The 23,331-nt window shown below is 40.5% G+C and overlaps 1 protein-coding gene across 1 annotated transcript; it reads right to left on the bottom strand.

Moving 5' to 3' along the window:
* Positions 1-1,189: 1,189 nt before the first annotated feature.
* Positions 1,190-21,671, bottom strand: LOC148219668 (uncharacterized). Its single transcript, XM_088156466.1, has 2 exons — positions 20,766-21,671; positions 1,190-1,618 (listed from the first exon to the last, which is right to left on the bottom strand). Exons 1-2 carry the CDS (start codon positions 21,669-21,671, stop codon positions 1,190-1,192), a joined length of 1,335 nt encoding a protein of 444 aa, XP_088012592.1.
* Between the last annotated feature and the right edge of the window lie 1,660 nt (positions 21,672-23,331).

Genomic DNA, 23,331 nt, shown 5'->3' with positions numbered 1-23,331 from the left:
GGCTCCCAACCACCCGATAGGGGCATGTCAATTCTGTCTGCTCCCTTGAAGTTCCCGCTCGTGACCGCAGCTCCCTTTCCTTCTTGCCAGACTCTGGTTGGGTTGGCAGCGCAGTGTCAGCAGCATTATCTCAGGGTTCTGCTGCAGGGCGATGTCTCAATTTCTCTCTGTAGGTGTCTTTTGAATCTCTAGTTGGTATATATCCCAGGGGCTGCTCCGACTCTGGTAGTGGGGGCAACAATGCTCATGGCGCTGAAACGTGGGGATCCTCTGTCCTGCCGCTGCTTCTGGATGTTATATTCGCTTAACACCTGGTGTTGGGGGTTGAATTGTTCCCTTTTCTTTCTGTGGAATTTCTCCCATTGTTATGCTAAGTATTTGTGGCTACACCTTAGTAACTATAATGTTCTCTCACAGCGGGGTGGGTGGATGGCCGGGAGACTGGAAAAGGAAAGGTGGGAGAGGGGTATGGAGTGGGCTCTCTTGCTCTCGCTTGGCTCGTGGAGTGGAAGGAGGACAGCCCGTGCTCCGAGCTAGCATCTCCCCTGACATCCCAGCGCCGAGATCCACGCTCCCTGCCGTTGGACATCGCTCTGCTGCCTTCCCACTTCACCCTACTACCCCCGGGCACTCTGCCGAGCCCCACGACCGACCCCGTGAGGGGGGAGTCTCTCCTCCATCCCTCTCAGCCCTGGGCCGCCGCCATCACTCCAGCCCTCTGCGACTGCGCGGGCCCTGCCCTGCCCCCAGCACCGGGAACTGAGCACAGGGAGAGGGAGCCTGTGGCCAAAAGGGACTGGAACTGAGCTACACTGCTCTGTTCTGGTGTCAGTTTTTATAGCTGGTGTTGTTTCTGCTATTTTGCCTTGTTAAATATCAGTAAAGAACTGTTATTCCTATCCCCATATCTCCTGCCTGAAAGCCTCTGATTTGACACTAAAATAATTAGAAGGGAGGGGGTTGCACTCTGCATCTCAGGAAAGGGGTTCTCGCCTTTCCTTAGCACATACCTGTCTTTCAAATCGAGACACTGGGCCTCCATGACGACATGTCTCCAGGTCTGCTTACAAATTGCAGCAGCAAGTGGGAATGCCCAAGAGAGGCTGTGTTGTAGGCACAGTCTTGGAGCCGAGCCAGTCAGCTCTGGGAGGGGGCAGTCCAAGTGCATCTATGAGGGCAAAGGACGTGTCTAGCTCTGGCACGCATGGTTCAATTGGCCACGCAGGCGCACTTGGTGCAGCCACAGGGCGCTCTGCTTCTGCAAGAATTGCGCGCTGCTGTGGAGCAGCTGCAGGGCCAGTGTGATCCAATGCAGTTGCAGACTGCTCACCTGCAGTCTGCATGCACACAGCAGCATGGCACAACACAGCAGCAGGTGTGGTTCTGCAGCAGCTAGGTATGGCTTCGGTGCGATTGGCATGCTCCACTGGCGATGCATGCTCCACAGGCCAGGCGAGCAGCTCCACACGGCTGCAGGTTGTTCCTCGGATGTGACATCCTGGCACAGGCCAGCAGCGTGGCTCTGCGCAGCCACAGGTTGTTTCTCGGGCGAGACGTGCCAGCACAGGCCGGTGGCACAAATCCGCATGGCTGCAGAATGTTTCTTGGGCGAGACATCCTGGCACGGACCAGCAAGCATGATGTAGTTGTTTCACCCGTCCTCCTCCCCCACACGCCCAGTGTGGTATCCATGCCATCTGCTGCCCCTCCTGGTGCCCTGTCCTCACCACTTGCTTCCGCAGCTGGTGCCCACAGCGTCCTTTCCACCATCCTCGTGTCCCGCTTGATCTTTAACCACCTTAATAAATCCTGAACGAGCCTTGAGAGCTTTATTGCATTAATGGCGGTCGGTCTCATTGCCTATGGAGGCTGCTTCAATTATAAATCTGCCATCCTGCTCTCATGTTTTTAAGTCCAGGGCAGCTCTTTTGGTCACATCCCATACTCGGCTCTTGGACCACATTAGCAAGGCTAGCAAAGCCTGCTCATAATATTTTATCTCCCATTTCTTTTAAAAAAGGGTCCACACCTTGGTAACTGTGTCTTCCTGCACCAAAGTCCTCACTCCCGTATTTCCTGGCAGTGTCTTCTATTCACAGAGGGTCTGGACCAACGTGGCTTTCTCCGCTGCCTTCCACAGCTCTCTCTGCTGCTCACAGCTGTACCCTCTGCTCTGTCGGGACTACCGCAGCTCTCCCTGCTGCTCTCCACAGCCCTGCAGGCTGCAGGCAGCAATCCCCACTGCCCTCTGTCCCGCACAGTATCTGCAGCAGCTTGTTGAATCACGTTGGCAGTCACCACTTGTCACTGCTGTTGACAGGACACACCAAGGTTCCTGAGACAACAGCCAGCTTTTATTGCGTGCTCGTTTCCTTGTCTGGATTTGAAGGTCTGCATGGTTAGTCCTGCTTGGCCAATCCAGTTGCCACCTGGCCAACTGGCCAAGAGCTGCCTGTGTCCCCAGCAGCCTAGACCTGCACCCCAATGGTCCAGACTGGTCGAGTTATATAATCAAGGTAATTAAATAATTAATTATATAGTCAGTTATGTTTCAGTTACAAAATTAGGATTACTTATAACTGTTAGGCCTTCAGGCCAGCTGTTAACCACCACAGTAAGCAAACAGCCAGATGTTGGTATTATTTCAGGGGCTCGTTTTTCACAATGAATATCCAAAGCTAAATTAAAAAGATATTTCAACACAGTCGCGACCACATCTTAGGAATTTTATGATAATGAGGAGGGTTCTTAGTCGGCAACTTTGTCTAATTGAAAAAAGCTTAATTTCAACTCCAGAGATAAAAATTAATTTGCATATTTCCTTTCTCCTTTAGACCCATTTGCAAAACATGAAGCATTGCAGTGCTTCTGAATCAGAGCCTATTTTTTCACTACTACTTTCAGAAACAGAGCTTCCAAGCAGTGCTATGCCATTGCTGTTCACTGCATCCACATAAATTACTGGTAGCTGGGAGGCAGCAGGAATGGAGCTACAGTTGTGACCCATTAAACATATAAAGATGATGTGCAGAAATTCTTGAAATAAGTACATAAGGATTTGGCTAGCTAAGTTCCTTAGGACTCCAACCATTCAACTCAAAGCATCATCTCCACTTCTTTGCAGTTATTACAGCCTCCCATGAACATCTGTTAGAGTCTGGATAAGCTGAGACTGGATAAGCTGCATCTCTGCAGGAGTATTTTCTTTATTCAGCACATGTGGAGATGATGACAACTTTTCTTCTGCTGTAGTAACTTAAGCTAAGACTGTGAAGCTTACTGACTCCTAAAATTTTGCCTATATTTAAATTAAATTTTTATTTTAAAGAATGTACACAAAAGTAACTTTATTACTGAGATTTTAAGTAAGAACATTTACTTTTCAATCTGTGCAAAAAAACCTGACCTTTTTTCCTGAGTTTGTTTTTATGCCTGTAGGAATGGAAAACTTGGAAAATTTTCTTATCCTGAGGCACGTCCCTGCCTTTGCTACACCACAGCTGTGTAAGTCGATGTGTGAGCACAGAGTTCTCAACCTGACCTGCTGGCTTGACCTTTTACTGCCTTTTAACTGATCTGTGCCTGACCCTGGCCACTCTCTCTGGCCCCAAGCCTGACCTGGGACTGTCACTCTTCATCCTGCTCCACTGCATCCTGCATCCACTGCTTTTGTCAGCCAAAAACAGGCTCCTGGCTTTCCTGCCCTCGTGGAGCTGCTGGCCCCTTCCCTGACACCCTTCTGCAGGGCTGTGGAGAGAAGCTTTCTTAAAGTGGGGCCACGAGCCAAGGGAGAAATCGTGGAGCTGAAAAAGGTACGTACGTTTTGCCAAAAAAAGTGTAGGACTCCTTCACTTCTGACTCTTACCCTTTGGAAAGCTTTGAGATAATTTTAGGTGCCAGGAAATGATGTTGGTATTAGACTGAAGTGGCTCAGAAATGGAATAAGCTGTATTTATGACAAAATACTGAAATGCTTCAACTACATCTACATTGCATTAAATTAACTTTGTCCATTGAGAGCAAAATGCAGTCTTATTTGGGCTGTGGTGTTTTGGAGTTTTTTTGCCTTCTCATTTGGTTTTGTTTGGTTTTTGACAAATAAACATTCTGCAGAAAGCAGTGAGTTGTAGTTAACATTTCTACAGACACAATTGAACATAAAAATGCCATATAAATAGTAAGTCTTGCTAGTTTTCCACAGCTGAAGAAAACTTTGTACAGGCAATGGATAAGCTAGAAACGGATCCATGCATTTTTAATCCATACACTTTGTTCCCTTTATCTAAATCAGTTTGTGATAGCTTTATTCACAAAAGCTCTTGAACATTGGAATAGCAAGCTCCACTACAATTCTACTGAGTTCAGTGAGGCTGAATGGTGCAGGATAACACAATCTAAGGAGATGTCTTTTCATCTTTATTTTTCGGTGGTGTTCAGGAAAGGCCATAAAATATTCTCAGACCAAGATGCTTCAGACCTAAGTGTTCTCATAATGAGGAAAGATTATGAAAACTTGAATTTATTTCTTACTTTGGTAGGCAAAGCTGAGAGAAAATTTCTAAAAATTTGTTCCAGATTCATAAGAGTTCTACATTTCTCCAAAGCATACTTTGGTGAATATGTATTTTGACTAGGAGGCACAACTTAACACCCACTGCTCTGATGGGGGTTTGTGACAGCTTCAGTCATCACAGCTATTCCTCTTCCCTGAAAGTGGCTGATGAGTTTTGTGAGGAAATCATGTCTCTGCCCACTCAGAGGTCTAAGTGCTGTAATTCTGAGTAAGGCACCATTACCCTTTCCGTATATTCAGATTTTTCCCGTTCTCTGTAGCCAATTCAGAATTCCCTATACGGGATAATTTCCTATAATAAAAATTCTCAAACATCCATATAGTAAATGGACATCTGCTTTACTACTGGAAATCTGTCCAATATACTTCTGAAATCAATGAACTCAATTTGCTGCTAAATCACTCATTTAGTTCACATTTCTTGAACCTTTTACCTCTCTGTTTTGATATTTTAATTTTAATACCCACAGAATCTTAACCTTTTTGAGTTCCCTGCTTTCAAATAATGTGTTCAATTAACATTTTTGCTCTCTTTTCACAGAATATTTTTGAACTCCAGCTCTCTACAATCTCAAATATCTGTTTAGTCTCTCTTTCACACTGTTATCCTCCAAGGCCAGTCTTCTAGTCTATCTCGCTGTCAAAAATGCCAATCTCTTTTGCATTCCATAAATTATCACCAGAATACTTTGCTTTGAGCTTTTTTCAGATGATTCCCTCCTTTACATAACTGTCCTGCAAGGTGCTATCCAAGATTACTCATGCCTGAGCTTAATTTTCTCCTTCAATTAAAAGCATTAAATTGGTCAGTCAGGAAATCTATTAATTATTTTTCCTAAACTCCCAACAAGCAAGAAAGGAAATAGCAGTCAGTCAGAAAATATGTTAACTCCTGAATGTGCTGGAAGTGTAACTTGCAAGGTTAGTAGCTATGTCACATGCCATCACTGCCTTTAGAATGGACAATAAAATTAAGCATACCCCAAAAGCTGGCCATGGGTTTGGGTAATACAGCATTTTTCTGATGCCAAGGCCTGTATGACACTTGTGGTTTTGTGTTTTAGTGTCTGTAAGCTGGCTGAGAGACAGTTTGCCTTCGGTCTGGGGAAAGCTCACTCTGAGACTCTGAAAAACATATTAATCCATAAGAGATTTGTTCATGAAAAGATGGAGGAAAATATGAAGAGAGGCAGAAAAACCTCTCTGGAAGAGTAACGTGTTGAGCAGTTTGGGTCTCACCAAAGACAGCCATCAAAGCACTAGAGAATGAGAGCTGGGCCATTGGGAGATTAAGTCACTGAAGCTTGAATGGAAGGGAACAGGACTTTGTACTGATAATATTCCAATAAGGCTCCACAGAATTAAATTATGATGGGGTTTGTTTTAAATTGTTTTTCAGTTTCCTATCAGAGACTGATCTAAAACATCTAAAAATGACACCAGCTGGGTGTGGGGGAGGAAATGGTTTCTTCTTTACTCTTAAGTGGCACCTCTCAGAGCCAGTGAACTCTCGAGTTTGCTGTATGAGGAGGACCAGAAAATGAAAATGGATCCTGGCATAATACCCCCAATGCCTTGAGACCCAGCCCTTCGCCTGGTGAAAAGATGCAAAGGCATCTGAAGTGAGTATTGCACTGAATTTGAGGGGGATTTTTCATGAGTATAACTTGCACAGACTCTTTATGTCTGTGAGTATGCAAATGCAAATCCTGTGTCCTCAGGTATGTTAGATTTGTATTCAAGTTAGAACTATAAGTGAGTTATTGTCATGCTTATAGCAAACTACATAGAATCTACTCTCAAATTTTTAAATAAAGCTTTCAATTAAGTGCTGTTCAAACCTTTAGGCCTAAACTGTTTGTCAAGTCCAGGGCTAGGTTTGGCAAGGAAGTCCACTCTGAATCTTATGACTCAAGAGGATCCTTTCATCCTTTTTGTCCTTACCCTTTTACATTCTTGTTTGCATCCCCAACCTCCACCTAGATAAATTTTGGTTGATTTTATATTGTCAGTCTGATTTATTTTAGATTCTTATTTTTTTTGTATGCTTCCACCATCCCGTAACTTGTAGGGTGAACCTTGCCAACAAACTTTGTCGGTTTTTTTACTTTTATATTGATCCTTCTTTTGCCAATACCTTTGGCTGGTGATCCTTTGAGTGACCTAAACCATTCATTTTTAACAGCTTGTAAAGAATTTTGAGGGTGGATGACAGATCTGGAAAGAAAAAGCAGCTTCTTTACTTTCTCTTGGGGAAAAAAGAAAAAGTAAGTGTGTTTTCACTTACATACAGAACATTTTTCCTCATAATTTCTGCTGTTTTGTTATGAACGTTGCACACAGTGCACTTAAGTTGTCAGAATGCTGCACTACATAACTAGGCTTTGTTGTAGGAAATTTCATTTCCACAGGAGAGGACACTATGCCTACAACTTTTCCTCACAGCACTTTCAATGACTTTGACTGTTTCACTGGCTCACAGCTGTCAAATCTGTGTGGACTGGCCTCTGATAACCAGATTATCTGCAGCAGAGAACAGAAGATGTTTTTTCATCTTCATACTTTGTCTCAGAGACTGAAGAATGGTTCATTTCCAGTGTCTGATCTGTGAGTGCTTTCTAAATATTCACTTGAAGATGTAGCTGGATGCAAAACTGAACACACTGCAATGAACTTCCCACTCTAAAAAGTAAACTGGAGACAGATGCATCATAAGATGTGTAATGCACAGGAAGTGTAAATGGCAAACCCGGTTTTGTGTAGAGTTTTTGACTTGGGGTTGTCTTTTTGTTGTGCTAAGCGTGAGTAGGGACAGAGAGGTAACACCAGCTCCTGGACTGCAGCTCACAGAGGTGATTTTTGTTGGATTTAATAATGGTTTCTGCAGCACTGTAGACATGGATTGCCCAAGGAAACGGCAGTACATTACATCAATCACATAACCAAATTTCTCATGATTTTGGTTCTGTGTCTTTTTCTTACAGCCAGATTCCTTTAGGGTGGTGTAGACAGGTCTTTAAATAGGTGTTGACAGAGATTCCCCAGGCATTTGGCTGATCTGCCAAGGCATGGGTCAGGACTTAGTTCTGTCACAGCTCTATTGCCCTTCCACTAACCTACTGTCCCTTCTTCAGAGATATCCAATCTTAGAATATTTGCACTTGCTTTGAAACTCTTTTCAAGCCTTTGCTTGTTTTACACAGATACTTTTTCTTCTGATCCTTGCAGCCAGGGTCATAATCTCAGTCTCAGATGTTAGCCTCGCTGTAGATGTGGACTGTTCCTAACTGGATTCACTGGAACACTGTACTGAGAAACTCATTAGTTGTTAGTGTGTGTTAAACAGACAGGAAGCCTGCTGGCAGAGAATCACCAGTAATAAATTCCTTCACAGACTATTAGGAATAAAGGGAAACCTTTGGAACAGGCATATCAACACTGGTCACTGTTACTGTTTTCCTTTTGTGCAGTCTCATTTGACCCAACGAGACAGATGTGATGTTTTTAGAGACAGTCATGTGTCACCTGGCAGCCATCCTCCTTTTGATTTTATGTCTGTCAATAAAGTCCTGTGCAGTTGCACAGTATAGCAGTGTCAAAGAAAGAATGTCATCTCTCACTATGTTTGGAGTGATTTTAAAGGATTCTGTCCTTATGTGTAATTCAATCTAGTGAGGTATGGAAGATATTCTTCAAACATAGAACTGGCTTGTTCTAACATTTTTCTTTGGGAGCGCATCTGTGAGATGAATTTTAAGTGAAATTTCATTCTGTGAAACCTTCAACATCTATTTTCTACAACGTTCTTTCTTTTTCCATGTCACTATTTTTAAGAATCTGTTTACTAGGACGATATATAAATTGCTTAGAAATGCTTTCTTTTGTTTTATAAGTTTTATAGGGACTACAGAGCTCTGGGGCCAAAGAAGAAGGCTTTGATTTCTGCATTGCTCATTCCACATTATCCCTGTGTGTGCAACCCAAACCCATAAATATTGTATGAAACCTGCTAGCTTTATTGAAAGAAGGTGTTATGCCCCTTCTCTTTCAATTACGTCTCATCAGGTGGGAAATGACTGGAAAATGCCCTCAGGAGTGTTATATTTCAAGGTCTTTATAGGCCCAGAATGGAATGATGCTCTAGATAGGCACGAGCTTATGTTGTCTCCAAAGTTTATTGGTATCCCACTGAGAGGATAAAGTCCTTTTGCTCCTCACTCGTTCAGTTTATAACTTATTGTACTCTGAGCTGGCCTTTTAAAGTGTCTCTTTTGCCTGGGGTACAGAAAGAGCACAAACCATTATGTGTTAATCTCCCTGGCACTGGAAAAATTAGTGTGTCCCTTGAACTGTTTGGTTTTGTATCTGTCAACTCTTGTTGAAGCTGAGGAAGAAACAGCATTCTTTGAATTTGATGCAGTCAAAATGGGGGAAGGAAGAATGAAAAATCAATATGAAATTTTTTTTCATTTAACACCTCAGTTGTCTGACAAGATCATTGCACTCTCATTTTCATTGCTCCTTTAGTCTATTGAAAGCTGAATTGTCAATTTATAGCTGGAGAGGTGGTGGATTTATTTCCTTCTTGCATCATATAATTCACAGTGAAATCTATTCCTGAAATAAAAAAACCACTGAGAATGTGATATGAATAAGACTATATTTAACAATTAAAATCCCTCCAAAGAATGAGTTTTAACTACTATTGAAGTTAAAACTTGTCAGTGAGTCTCACTTGTCAGTGAGAGTGGAAAAGCTACTAATTTAATATCTTGCCAATTCTATGAATTTAGTAGTGTATTATCATGTCAGTCATTTTATATCTAACTAGCAGTTGGATACAATTATTATAATGATTTCCTATAATTGGTAAGCTGGAAGTGGGAGTACTTAACAGCTGGATAGAATCCATAAAGCTTGAGAATATGTATTTGTTAAAGAGTTGTTCTCTTCAGTCTTTAGACTACAGACCAGGATCCTGATGGTGTGTCTTGAACCAGTCATGAGTCACCAGTCCACCACCACATTATTTTCTTCCACTTCACCACTGGAAAAGATTAATTATTTAAGCAGACAGTAATGCTTAAAAATGTTTGGATATTATGCTAGAAAATTGCACCTAGCCATCCAAAATGCCTAGAAGATTTAACTCTGTAAATTCCAGATAAAGTGGAAGGTGAATTGATTCATAATATGCCTCAGTAGAGAGAAAAGATTGATGTGTGATTTTTTTTATCTTACAGGAAGAAAACTCTTGTTGTGGTTTTTTCTGGTTTTGATTTTATTTTCAGAGAAACCCGCAGGTATCCAAGTGTAGTGGCTCCAGTTGTGATGGAAACTAATCATTATAGACTCATTTTCCTGCCATATGGAGAACTAAACCAAACTAAATGATGTGAAGTTTTCTAGTGGTTTATTTTCCTTTGGCTAGACCATGTGAAAGCTGTTGACAGTCTGTCTTTCATGCACTTCTCCCATAGTGAATATAGAATAGAGGGAAATTGTATATTTTCTAATGCATTTTACTATTTTACACATAATTTTCACAGTTATATTCATTGTACACACCTGCCTATGCACAATGAATACTTGTTCAGTGTTTTGACTCAGAAGAATAATTTCTAGTAATGATAGTTATCAAGAGGACATGTATATTAGGATTTAGTTTATGTCATTGTCGGTATCACAAATTTATTGAAACTGTGAAGAAAAAGTAGAGGATGATATTAAAAAAGATGAACATATGGGGCACTGAAGGGATTATAGGCAGTCTGAAATGGAGTCACAGTATAGAATTTACTGCCAAGAAAACACATATCAAAGACTCTGCACCTCATATGGAAAGGTGATGTGTGCCTTAACAAGCTGAAGGAGTATCCGAATATTTACAGAAAAAAGTTGCAAATGGAGAAAAGAAAGCTCAGGCAGAGAAAAGCCTTTAATGGAAGCGACTGCTCCTCTGCAAATGGCTACATTATTTTACTGAACAATTCAAGAGGGAACTTATTTTTTGCCTATTCATTTTTAGAGTTTAGCTGCCCTATTTCTTTATTGATAGAATATGCAATCTATCTTGAAGCATTAAATCCATGTTGTTGTGGCATTCATTAACTCCTCTAGAAGAAGGCAAGTATATTTGCTCTACCAAGATTTCAGTGATTTTCTGTCTTTTATTCTCCTCTCACTGTTATGGTGAATAATTGCTGAGAACATGCTGCTTTTACTGGGCTCTCTCAAGGCAAGCTAATTACATGGCTCTAATTAAGTGATTTGTTATGCAGACTTAACTTTTCTCATTTCATAAAAAGTGGCTTTATACTGTCTTGAGAAAGAGAAAGGAGGTACTTCTAATGTAAGTAGCAAGAAACTTCAAATCTTGATTTTGCCTCCAGAGGAAAAAATGAGAATATAAGATACTCCACTGATATTTTTCTTCCTGAAGAGAATAGGATGCTGATAGTATCCTGATGGTCTCTTTTTACATTTTTCACTTTGTAAATTCTAATCTCTTTAAATGAAGGAGCTAAATGAAGGAACACAACATGGTAGGAGATACTTAAACGACCTTTAAGCCAGGTGGCATTCTCAAGAATGAGCTATTTGGGCAGTCTTCAAGAATTAACCTACTCATCTCAATTTATTTTCTACTAGATGGCCTTACTTGCAAAACACAACTGCATTTGATATCATGTGCAAAGATTACTCCTAAAAAAGACTTGGATGTATAATAATGCTATTATGCATTGCATTTGCTCCATATTTTGAAAGTCTGAGGAAAATTAAAATACATTATTGTTTGTTTTATTTAAACAGCTTTAAGATTAGTGACAAATATATAAAAATTGTGTATGAAATAATGTTATCATTGCTGCAAGCAACTTATCCAAATCTATTTTGATAATTAACAAAGTTTAAAATGAAATTTTGTTCTTTAGAAATGGATGATATGATAGGATATAGCTACAGCTTCCACATCAACACATATCCCTGTAATGCTTTTGATAACACGTTCATAATTTGACTTACATGTTTGCAATATAGCTGACCTTGTTTCAGATTATTGCACACTGACTTACAATATTTAAGACATTAAGAAATTAAGGTACATGCTCAAATTTACTGTTAAATCTAACTATTTGATGTGTTAACTCCATTAAAATGTTCCATACATACAGTTTTTTCTTTTTGGAAAAGATCTCAGCTTGCATGATGTTTTTGAATGCCTCAGATGTTCAGTTCTTAGTGTACAATGTTTTTTTAAAGTATACATGAAAGATGCCTCACAAAAATATAAATGATACTTATCGTCAGTATAAAAAAATCACTATCAGTATGCCTTTACCAGTTTTTCCTTGGAACTGGAGAGAAAAGGAAACAAATATTCTGGACATGATCTGTGACATGAGCACTGGCACTCAGGCTTTTTAAAACACTCAGAATTTTTTTCTTTAAAGGCATGTGTGTTGGGATAAACCTGGGAAAGAATACTTGGATGTCTTAGTAATATAATTTATTTCCCTTCGTTCTCTTTTTTTCCATTTATACATCATGTTCTTTCTTTCCCAAACTAAAAAAATGTTCTGCTTTTGGAGCCACTTGGTATTAAAGAGAGGTATTTAATCATCCAGATAAAGATCTATTAATATTTGCTATAACTTGTGATAGTATTTACCAGGCACGGATCACCATTTTTCCTGATGTGAAAAAGTAATCAAAATGTTTTAACAGCCCACTTCTTTTTTTTCTCTAATATTACACTGACCTGCCAAATCAGAAATTTGATGAATGATGTCATCTAAATTCAATGAGCATTCATAAAAGTGGAAGTGGTTTTAGGAAAAGAGGAGAGAGAGAAAAGTATGTCTAAAACAATTGGAAATTATGAGGAAAATAGATATATAGGTAAATGATAATGTTTTGAATGTTATGCTAAACTGGCATCTTCCCTAAAGACACTTCAAGGGAAGTTCTACCTGAACTCTCAATCTATGGAAGCAATTGGATCCCATCATTTCATTATGTTTAGAGACATGAAACCTAGATTCATTTTTTTGGTCAAAATTTCTGGAAAGTTTTTGTTTGGGAGAAACCTTTAAACCTTGCTACCCTTTAAAGAAGGTCTCCTTCACACTTCTAGAGTTCAGATGGTCTTCAGAAAAATTGTGTTGTACAAGTGCTAAATTTTATCATATATTGTGCTGTGAATTCTTCTAGGTAATGAAGTGAAAAGCTTGATGCTACGTGTCTTGGAGCTTTGAAATCTTTCTCTTTGCTGTGGATAATATTCCAGTCTTTCTGTCTTTTTCATTTAATAATTCAAACATAGCATTGGTAATGTTTCATAAATGATACTTGGATATCTAACCTTAAGCACTTAACATCAAATGGGACCAATGTAGAACCATTTTTACTGTCTCTTTTCATTCTCACCTAGCTCAGCAGATGCATTGAGATTATTAGAAATAAAAATTTAAGTAAACTTTATATATATTTTTACCAGAAATCAGAACTCTAATGTTATGATCCCCTCCACAAAAGGAATCAATTTTATTGCAAATGAATATGATCTAAAGGCAGCGTTTTGCACCTTCCCCAGCCAATTTATATTGATTTAAATTATTATTATCATGGTAGGTGATTAATATGATGGTAGATGTTGGATTTCCTCTGGTACTGGATGAAAAGAAATACTTTCTTTTCTTAGAATATTCCTTCAGAGATTTTTTTCTTTTGTTTCAGCCATTGGAAACTGATACTACTTATGTAGGGAAAGATGGATTTCTCTGAAATGACACTGCTCTGCTGGGAAATCTGAAATAAGGTCATTGATGAACTGCTCATCTTCCCACACATGTGATCTGATGCAAGAAAGGCTGGTGGCATTTGCAGCAATCTATCTGTGTTTGCATGTTAATTCTGTAGACTTTTTTACCATCTGTTTCTTGCAAGAACTCAGGCTCGCTGGTTCTGGCCTTTTTATCCACACTTGCTAGAACAGTAAATCTTGGCACTTTAAATGCTTTTGTTCTCTGGTAGCTTTCCATTTCACATGGCTACACCCATGACTTGCAAATCACAGCATGGCAATTGTGACCACCAGCTGGCTGCTTTAATTATAGTAACTTTTATCTCATCTCTTGGAATGAGTGTGTTAATATATCATGAATGGAGTCCAGCCAACTAGCTGACCCAAACTAAAATGCTTTTACCTCATATATTAGTATAAGTTTTAATTCATAGTCAGTGTAACTTACAAGAACCACAGTTCATATGTACAGTATTCTGCCTGAAGTATCTACAGAAATGGCAATGTAAATGTCAGATGACTTTTTCCTTATTATAATAAACTGCTTTAACAAGTGTGTTTGTGTGTTTTGAGGCTAGTTTTTTCCTTTATTTTTTGCTGTGAGGGAATGAAACCAAAGAAATTGGTCTGAACATCCCTTCTGGGACTGCAGGGATCCCCACACATCAAACACCAAAGTGTACCTTTACCCTTACTAATTAGACCAATCTTGGATTTATCCCTCACTTACGAACTATATGAAAACTATGAAGCAAAGACTTGGGGATGTGAATAATGGCCTCTCATTCTAGTGACTACCTCTATGTGCACTTTGCAAACTTGCAGAATTATTCAAGAGAACTTAAAGAATAAACCAGATTTTGTGTCTCTTATCTCCTCCCATGAAATCCCTGATGTTTCTGGTAGTTCAGTGTCTCTGGTTTATGGTAAGGACAAGAGCATATCTAATCAACAGCACATTGCTATGGCACTTTCCCAACAAGCAAAAATATTCCTATCGTCTCTCACAGATTCTAAAGAGCAAATAAAATCAGAAAAAATACATTTCAGAGGTGTTAGGGGGAAAAACAAATTTGTGAGATTACAAACTCTGTCTTGTCACTTGATCATACACGGGTTTTGCCAGATCATCTGCTTGGAGAAAGATTCACTTTGGGAGGAAGTTTTCAAAACTATTAACTGGAAAAAAGATGAGATTTACAAGATGAATGTTTCAATGAGAATCTTAAAGGCTTTCTATTTTCTTCCTTCAGGAAGACTTGGTGAAATTGTAGCAGGAGATGAAACGGAAATGTTTTGTGCTGCCTCAGAATTTAAGGGACTGCTGTGCCTGAAACTCTTAGAGTGAGGAGAGTTCAAAATGTTTTGTACATACTTTCTAAAATAATATTTCTTAAAAATCACTATGTAGTAAAACAATATTTAATACAGTGATCTCGGAGTTCTTAGGCAATAGAATGGATCAATAAGAAGCACGATGAATCCACAGAGATGTGAGTTATGCTGTTTTGAGAAAAAAAACCACATTCCTCATTCCAAAGGGTCCAGCAAAGGGGGATTGACTACAGCTGCTCTGGAGTGGATGGGATTTCAGCTACAAGATATAGAAGCAGTTTTCAAATTAGGCTTTTTCAGCCTAAAAAGAACAGACTTCACCCTTTGTAAGGGTGCAAAACAGGTGAATGGTCTGACGGTGGAGGCAAATCAAGGTGACTAGACCAAAGGGGCTGATTTTTCAATTGTTGTTATGATTATTTCCTGTTTTTTATTTAGAAATTCACTGCAGCCTGTAAAGAGAAACAGATATTTTTTAGGCACTTTAAGAACTCTGCTTAGTGCCTCTGAATTGCCATTAACTGCAGAGGGCACCTTCACTAGGAGGAATTTGGGCTTTATGTCATAAATGATAACTGTGATTGAAGAGAAGATTGCTATAAGCAGCTTATTGCTGATTGTGGTGTGGTTAAGCAGAGCAAAGCAAATTCACCCAGTAAAAATAAATTTGATAAAAGAAACCCCACCTACTGATGGCCGGATTTGTGTGTATGTGTGACATCAGCTTGAAAATAAGTGTAGTATCAATCAGGGCAGCTCGTAAGACACTGCATCCTTCTCAGCTTGTTGGATCTGCGTTTCTATCCCCTATTCTCCGTCCAGAGAGATGGAGAAAAATAGTAGCCAAACATAACTTCAAAATCTACAGGTAGAAAACCAACAGACTGTGATAATATAAGCAATTTTATAATTCCACTTGTAGGATAACTGAAATTTGGGAGATAATAACTTGTTTAGCTGACATTATCACAGTTACAGCTTAGTGTAATTTAAAAAAAAAAAAAAAAGAAGAAGAAAAAAAATGAAGACAAGTTTTATGGAAAACCACTTGGGAAGAACTACATTTTAACTACTCTAAAATCTTGGTTATATGAGATTCTCAAGGCAGTTGATTTTATATTCTCTCAGTGCCTGTGTCTGTGAGCAAAATAAGTGAAGCACTTGGGCGTATTTAGCAATAAATTGAAACTTGCTAGGTTTAACATGAACTAGTGTGGCAGAGAGCAGCTAAATATTCTTTTGGGAGAATGAGGAATTTGGGCAATAGACTCTCTCACTCCTAAAATATTAGTAACTATGCAGGGTGAGATTTTTCAGTAGAGAAATATGCATCCTGAAAATGCTCCTGCTCTCATCACAGATGATGCCATCTACTATTATATATTACTGTATAATTCTTAGTAATGTTATTTTTTCCTCTCTCTTAAGTTATTTATTTGTGCAGTTCAGGCAAACCTATCAAAAGTTAACACCAAATGTTAAACAAATATTTTAAAATTAAAAATTATTTTTAAATTTAAATTAAAAAAAAGAAATTTAAAATTGCCTTTGAATTTTGCCCATTTATTTCTACAAGAAATTTAAATACCTCACAAGAAATATTTCAGTTCTTTTGGGATAGTTCTATCTCATTTCTGCAAAAGCACAGTTGCCCCTTTTTTCTTCTAAGGTGAAGGTTCAATGACTTTTTGTCAGGGTTTTCCATTTTGTTTCACTTTGGTTGGCTAGTATTTTTGGGACATTATCTTTGAAAAACAAAACTTTAAAAGAAGTCAGTTACTTGCATAGAAAATACCACAGGATTGTTTTGAGTATCACAGGATCATTTTGATCGGTTTCATAAAATCGTTGATTAGGAATTAAAATGTTAATGCTCTCTTGTGAAAGGGAGTTAAATTGCTGTTATCTCATTAAGAAGCTGATGAAAGTTTTTTGAGTATTTCGAAGTTAATTGTGTCTTAAAAGCTTTCATGCTTCACTGCAAAGAGAATATGAATTTAAACTTATTTTGACTGAAATTATATAAAAACAACATAAATGGTGTTCAGTAAATATGAAAATGCATTTAAAATGATAATTGAATTTGGGAGAAATAGCAGGAAAATAAATATATTATATAGGCAGTACTCTGCAGAAAAGAAAATAGGAAAAAAGAAAATCCAAAAGCAATGCAGCTTTTTAGATTTTAATTTTAACTTTTTCAATGGTGGTTATGATAGCATAGGGTTAAAATGTTTCTAAAAATCATGGGAATTGCATACAATAGATTCGGGAGGGTGGAAAAGAAGATTGGGTCTGGTTAGCCTGGGAAAGGGAACTAGGCCCTGGGAACGAATATTGAGCTTTGTTTTTTTCTAGATCATGTGAAGCTACACCTGCGTAATCATCATATGATAAATGAAATGATTGTTAAATGTAACAATTGTTTGGTAATTGAGTATGATTATTGTTTAATCGCAATAAGAATCATGAGAAAGAATATTTGAGGGGGCCTAATAAAAATTACAAGAATACATGCTTGGATAAGATCAATATATATAGTATACAATAGAAAAATATGGATTTAATAATTAATATAGAGTTATATAATGAAAAAGGTATAAAAACATGTTCATCTCGGATCCATGTCAGAGTCAGATTTTGGTCTGCACCCCTGATTCCCAGAGCTCTTCAATAAAGCACCTGCAGATAATCATTCTGTGATTATGTGTTTTCAACGCTATCAGTTTTAAACATTCGTTTAAACTAAGTTTCCCTTTAGAAAATGTGCATTTTCTTTTTGTTGAGTTCCTTCTTTTGTGTGGAACTGATTTCACTTCATTAAAACATATCTAGTGCAGTGAAATCACACAGATATCCTAAAATCAAAGATTTTAGACTTAAAGATTGCGCCTTGCTGTCAGGTTTGTGTGTGTGTGCATGTCTTTGTTCGTTTCTTTAGAGAATATAGGGAGCATGTTACACCAAAAAGAAAAGCCCATTGTATTAATTATGAGTTTCTTACTTGATTCAGCAAATATCCACTGCTGAATATTGGATTTAGATTAATCCAAGTGTTTATATCCCAGATACCCCATCACTGAATTTAAATGGAAAATAACCACTGCTGATTTGTAACTGAGTTATTGTTGAATTGCTCTCATAACACAATTGTTTTACACTGCTCCAGCTGCTTTCTCCAGTCCTCAGCATCACTGGAAATATCCAAATATCCCTTTGTATGCTGTCAATAAAACCCTTTTCTCTCTCTGCCCTCCTTTCCTGTGGCAAGTCCAGGGTATCCACTAATTTGGAGAGAAGTTGTTCTTATAACAGTCAGCCAACGTGCAGAACTAAGGAGGCCATCTGACTTACAAATGTCGAGAAATTCTTCCCGATCTAAATTATTCTAGGAATCTGTGACATATTTAAAAGCCTTTCATTAAAACTTTATTATAACTCATTGGTGCTTGGGTAGAAAAGGTATTACAGATTCCAGATTAATCAAACAACCAACATGATGTTTCTGAAGAAGAAATAAAAGGGGGACAAGACAGAGTAAAGAGCTGTCATAAATCTCTGAGATTCTGAGGTGATTGCTTTATGTCTTAGAAGTAGGGAAAAGATAGATTCTAGCAATGAGATTTCATGTTTAGTTTTAGGGGATGTGTTTTATTTCTAGTTCGTTAGAACAATTGAAAAAATATAAAGGAAATGAAAGTTTTCTAAGAAATGTAGATTTAATTGAAACCCCATTGCTGGCTGGTATTTTTCCTTTAGGCCCTTTCTTTTTCACTGTTGACAGTAATATCGTGGTGCTTAGCAGTGGCAGCATCCATAAACGAGAGATGACAACATCTGTTGTGGCAAAATGCAAATAACACAACCGAAGGATTAACCAGTTTGGAAAAATGGACTCTAAGAGTAATATCTGATGCCCATTCATGAAGATCAGTTCATGGGTAGTCTGGTGTATCTGAGCTCAGAGGGGTACAAAGAAAACATCTCAAGATCTTTCTTTATATAGGTAGTACTTATCTAAAAATGTTGAGCATGTAACAACCTAGTTATTTCCTGAGAGATGCAGTCAACCTCAAGAAAAATTCCTATCTAACACTGGTGATGTGAACATGGAAGAGAAGATGAAAAAACACTAAGCCAAACATTAATGTGTCATCCAGCTGTCTCCACGGCTGCAACCTTGCTTAGAGTCTGTGCAGGTGGAACAATATTCACTCACACTAACTGAATGACAAACAAAGAACTTTGCCCAAAGCCTTCTTCGGCAGCTTCCTGAGCCTCTGAGATGGCTAAAGGTTATTCTGAAAAAGAGTCTAGAAAACAAGCCAAGGCAAATGAGATTTAAAGAACGGCACCCACTGGGAGACAGTGAGAAAAGAACTGATAACATTTCTGCAATATTTCTAAGATGAATACAGGGAATGAAAATCTGAAATCTAGAGCTGGAGGCTTAGCAGGGCTTCAAGACTACCAGCCGACTCTTAAAGTGGCTTTGCGTTTGAAAGCCTATCACTTATCTACTTAAAGCATCTGACTTTGACAGTTGTTGAAAATTAACCCCAGCTAAACCTGTCCCTGATATTGTGCAAAGTTATCACTGTGGTGGGAGAGCCAATCTGTACTTCAGGGCAATGTCACCAGGCTCCGTTGTACATTGCTCTTCCAGCCATTCTTGAGTCTGTTTATCTCTCCTAGGCATTTCCTCTTTCTGTTATTATTTATTTTGTGACTTCCTTTTGGTTTATTTCTGTTTGAAATTTACATCTGTTGGCCAGGTTGAAAGCTTGTTTCTAAAGCCATTAGAAAGGCATAAGCCCAGACCTTTTCCAGGTAGAGGTACAACATGTGCAGGAAGTCTGGAAAGCCAATTATATCCTGGACTGCATGAAAGAAGGCTATCCAGAAAGTCAAGAGAGGCCCTGTATCCAGTTTTGGGGTCCTCAGCACAAAAATGGTGTGGGTCTGCTGTGGAGACAGGCTGAAAGAAGTGAAAAAGGAAAAAAAATTGGTAATGAAGTTATCCATTATCCATCTCCTTGTCGATTTTTCTTTACTGAATTAAAAGAGTTGCTGCTCTTCTTTTACTTTTATTTTAAAATATTTTAAAAGAATAAAATTTGAAAAATAACTATTTTTCCTCCTTTCTGAAAAGATGATTTAAAAATTTCTCATTAAAAGGCAATTTGGCTTCTAAACTTCCTTCTCCTATAAACTGAATTACAAAATAGATCCCTCTGCTATTAAATCTCTGAGTCCCTATTAATCTCAGTCATGTGTTACTCATGAGATATATGATTCTCATCCAGCACTATTATATTGCTTTCTTTTACAAGTCATTTTTATTTTACTCTCCTGGGATAGTGTATCTACTAAATACATATTTTCAGCAAATTCCCTCAAACTGGGCAACTTCAGCTTTTTCATTAATAGGAAATAGGACAACTATTGCTTTATAAAGTATTTTTCCAAGATTTAATAATGATTGGAGTCAAACTTACTAGTTTATCCTTCAATAATATTATCAATAACAATAAATCTGTGCTGAAACAATTTTATTTGATTGGGACATAGAGATAAAATTATGATTCAGTATCAATTTTGCACCAGACCTTGCTTGTCTGCCAGAAAAATTACTATCTGCAGGTTGTCCTGGTCAGCATCATGCAGCACAGAGAAACCAGAGCAGACGTGCCAGTGGCTGGACAGAGAGGAGCACTGGAGACAGGCTGAGGGCATGGGCCTGTGTTGAGACCAGCTGCCTCTGCTGCCCACTCTGCCTTTGGCATCTACTGCCCTGCAGGGAGAAAGAACCACCCATAGACTGTGTGAGGGAAAAAAACAATTTATTTCCTTTTCCTTCAATGAAGATTTAAGAGAACCGTGCTAGAGTTTCCAGCAGGTTGGCCTCTTGCAGAGCTGGGGAGAGTCCTGGGGGCTGGGGACCCTTCTCTTAACAGGGTGCAAGGGTCCCCACGGCAATGAGTCCCAGCCCAGGACAGGGATGGAGGGGCTGAAGCTGCTGCCCTGGGCAGAGGGATCAGCCGCTGTCACCGCCTCCTGCCATGGCTCCTCCTGGGGCCGCTCCCACGCCATGGGGACAGGCACGGGTGGGGGGTGGCTGGGACCCCCAGGGAAAGCAGTGTCTGATGTGCCAGCTTCCTCCTCCACACCATAGACTCTGGGGCCATGGGCAGGAGCCCCCATCCAGCTGGTCTGAGAGCTGCTGGAGCTGGAGCTGGAGCTGGAGCTGGAGCTGGCACTGGCCACAGGGCCGTTGTTCTCGTCCCTGATGGCACCAGAGCCCAGCAACCTCTGGGCCTCCTCGCTGCACTGGCCCACAATGATGCTGATGACGCCATGCACCAGTGGAGCCGTGTGGTGCTCGAGGACAGGCTGCAGGCCCTGGACCAACAGCTCGGCATTCAGCCCCTTGGTGCACAGGTCGTGCAGGATGGAGCTCTCTGCAGCCTCAACCAGCCACCACCAGTGCTGGAATATCCCCTCCAGCCGCTGGCGCAGCCAGGGCCGCACGGCCTCCAGCAGCTGCGGCTGTCCACGGAAAAGTTCAGCCCACACCTCGGGCAGGATGCCACCAAGAAACTCCAGCCCTGAGGGGCCCTGCTCAGCTGGGGACAGTGTCCCCTGTGGAGCAGCTGGACAGGACACCACAGGGCCATGGGGGCTGTTCTCGTCCGGGTGGCCGGGAGCTCTCCCTGCCTGGCTGGTGGCCACTGGCAGCTGCTCGGGGACAGGGCTGGCTGTCTCCAGATACTCGTCTGCACGGTCAGAAAACCTGATGGTCTCTATGGGTGTCCTGCAGAGTGGGCACGAGGGATTTCTGTGTGCCCACCGCAGGATGCAGCCCAGGCAGAAGCGGTGGCGACAGGGCAGAGTAGAAGTCACATCCTTCTGGGAGTCCTGGCAGATGGGGCAGTTGCCATCTGTCTCTGTGGCCATATCAGGAGTGATGGCTCCAGGACTGGCAGCGAGATCTGCCAAGAACAGGCCGTGCCCAGCACCAGAGCTTGGCTGGCTTGATCCTGCTGGCCTTGCAGTCTGGATCAGTGGGAGTTCAGGCTGGAGCCAAAGTGGCCCTGCCAATGTCTGAACGGAAGCAGTGAGGGGCACAATGTCACAATCCATCCCTCACAGTCACAGTCACAGTCCACTGCTCTCTGACTCCAGCCTCCACCCCCAGTGACAACACAAAAAGCATTCCAAGTCCTTGGAACCCCAAGATAACCAGTGAGGGATGTGAGGTCACAATCCAGTGCTGCCTTATGTTACCATCCACAGGTTGGTGACATCAGAGTCCTCTACCCTGTTGTGAGACATGAGGTATTATTTTGCTGAAGCCAAAAGCTTATTAAGTACAAGAACAAAAGTTGTTGGTTCTATATGTTGTTATTTATGATATGGATTTGCTCTAGTTAATTTTTTGGGTTTTGCTGTGAGCTGGAGAAGCAGCCAGATTGCAGAACTCACCAAAAAGGAAGTAGGATGAGAGGGGAGGGGAGAGAAAAGTAGGTAGTCAGGAGAGAATATAAATTCCTGAGTACCCAGCCAATGGGAAAGGAGACAGGGACTGCCCTTGGCCAGGAAAAGGCATAAAATGTAGTAATTTTTTTTAGGGTGCATGTGTTCTGCTCCTGGGGGAAAGAGGGCATGCATGCAGCTTGGGTGAAATGTCACTAATAAACAGTTTTCCCTACACAACTTTTTTCCCATTTAATTGTATCTAAAAGTTAGTTCATTTCTAACGCTGTGATGACACAGAATGCCTTCCATCCCTGCAGGTGCACATTGTCAGGAGGAAAAACAAAATGCTGTTTCTTAGTTTCAATTTCTATATCTCCATATTGCTCTCCCTCAGCCACCTGTATCACATGTCCTTGGCCCTGTCCCTAATCCCTGCTCCTCACACTCTGCCATGATTTCCTGGGGACAGTCCTGGTCTCTATTCCCGGGGCCTCTCGTCTGCCTCCCTGGGCAAGGCCATCACATCCAGGCTTTTCAGGCCAGGCTCTGCACAAGATTTTGTCCCTTTTGGTTTAAAAGTCACAGTTTGTCCCTCTCTGCAGCCCTGCTGGATTGAAGGTGATGGGCACAAGGACACTTTTCAGCTGTGTTTAGGACTGAACTGTTCTGCCTTGCTTGCCCTGTAAAATGGGTCCCTTCAGTGCTGTCTAGAGGGGCTCCAAACCCAGGAAGGAATTCTCTCTGCCTTTTGTTTTGGCAGCAGTTGTCTCAATGGCACAATGACAAGGCCAGGCCTCCATCCTGGGAGCACTCCTGAGGTGACAAGGACACACTCCAAAGGACAACATGTGGGCCCCCGGACAAAGGAAATCTGCGAATACACAAATGGTACCCCAGGGATGCAGCTTTACTTTTTTCCTTCTGCCTTTGCTGAGCTGTCCTCACCACCTGAATCCTGAAGACGGGGAAGGGCAGTGTGCCAGCAAGGTGCAGTCTGACACTTCACTGCTGACCAGGCAAAAGCCCCTTCATATTATCAAGCCACAGAACTGTGGAAATAAATAAAAATGTGTCCAAATCAGTGCAGCCAGACTCCCATCAGGGTCTTGTGGGCCTCCCTGTGTTGTTGTGGGACACC

This window comes from Sturnus vulgaris, chromosome Z (genome assembly GCF_052056855.1).
Source record: "Sturnus vulgaris isolate bStuVul1 chromosome Z, bStuVul1.hap1, whole genome shotgun sequence".
In the NCBI taxonomy this organism is placed as follows: Eukaryota; Metazoa; Chordata; class Aves; order Passeriformes; family Sturnidae; genus Sturnus; species Sturnus vulgaris.
This window is presented reverse-complemented; position numbering and strand designations above follow the sequence as displayed.

Coding starts and splice junctions, on each gene's coding strand:
- LOC148219668 (XM_088156466.1), bottom strand. CDS start 21,671: ATGGCCACAGAGACAGATGGCAACTGCCCCATCTGCCAGGACTCCCAG. Junction 1,619..20,765: donor AGGAGCCATGGCAGGAGGCG/GTGACAGCGGCT, acceptor GGTCCGTGCCAG/GATGTCTCGCCCAAGAAACA.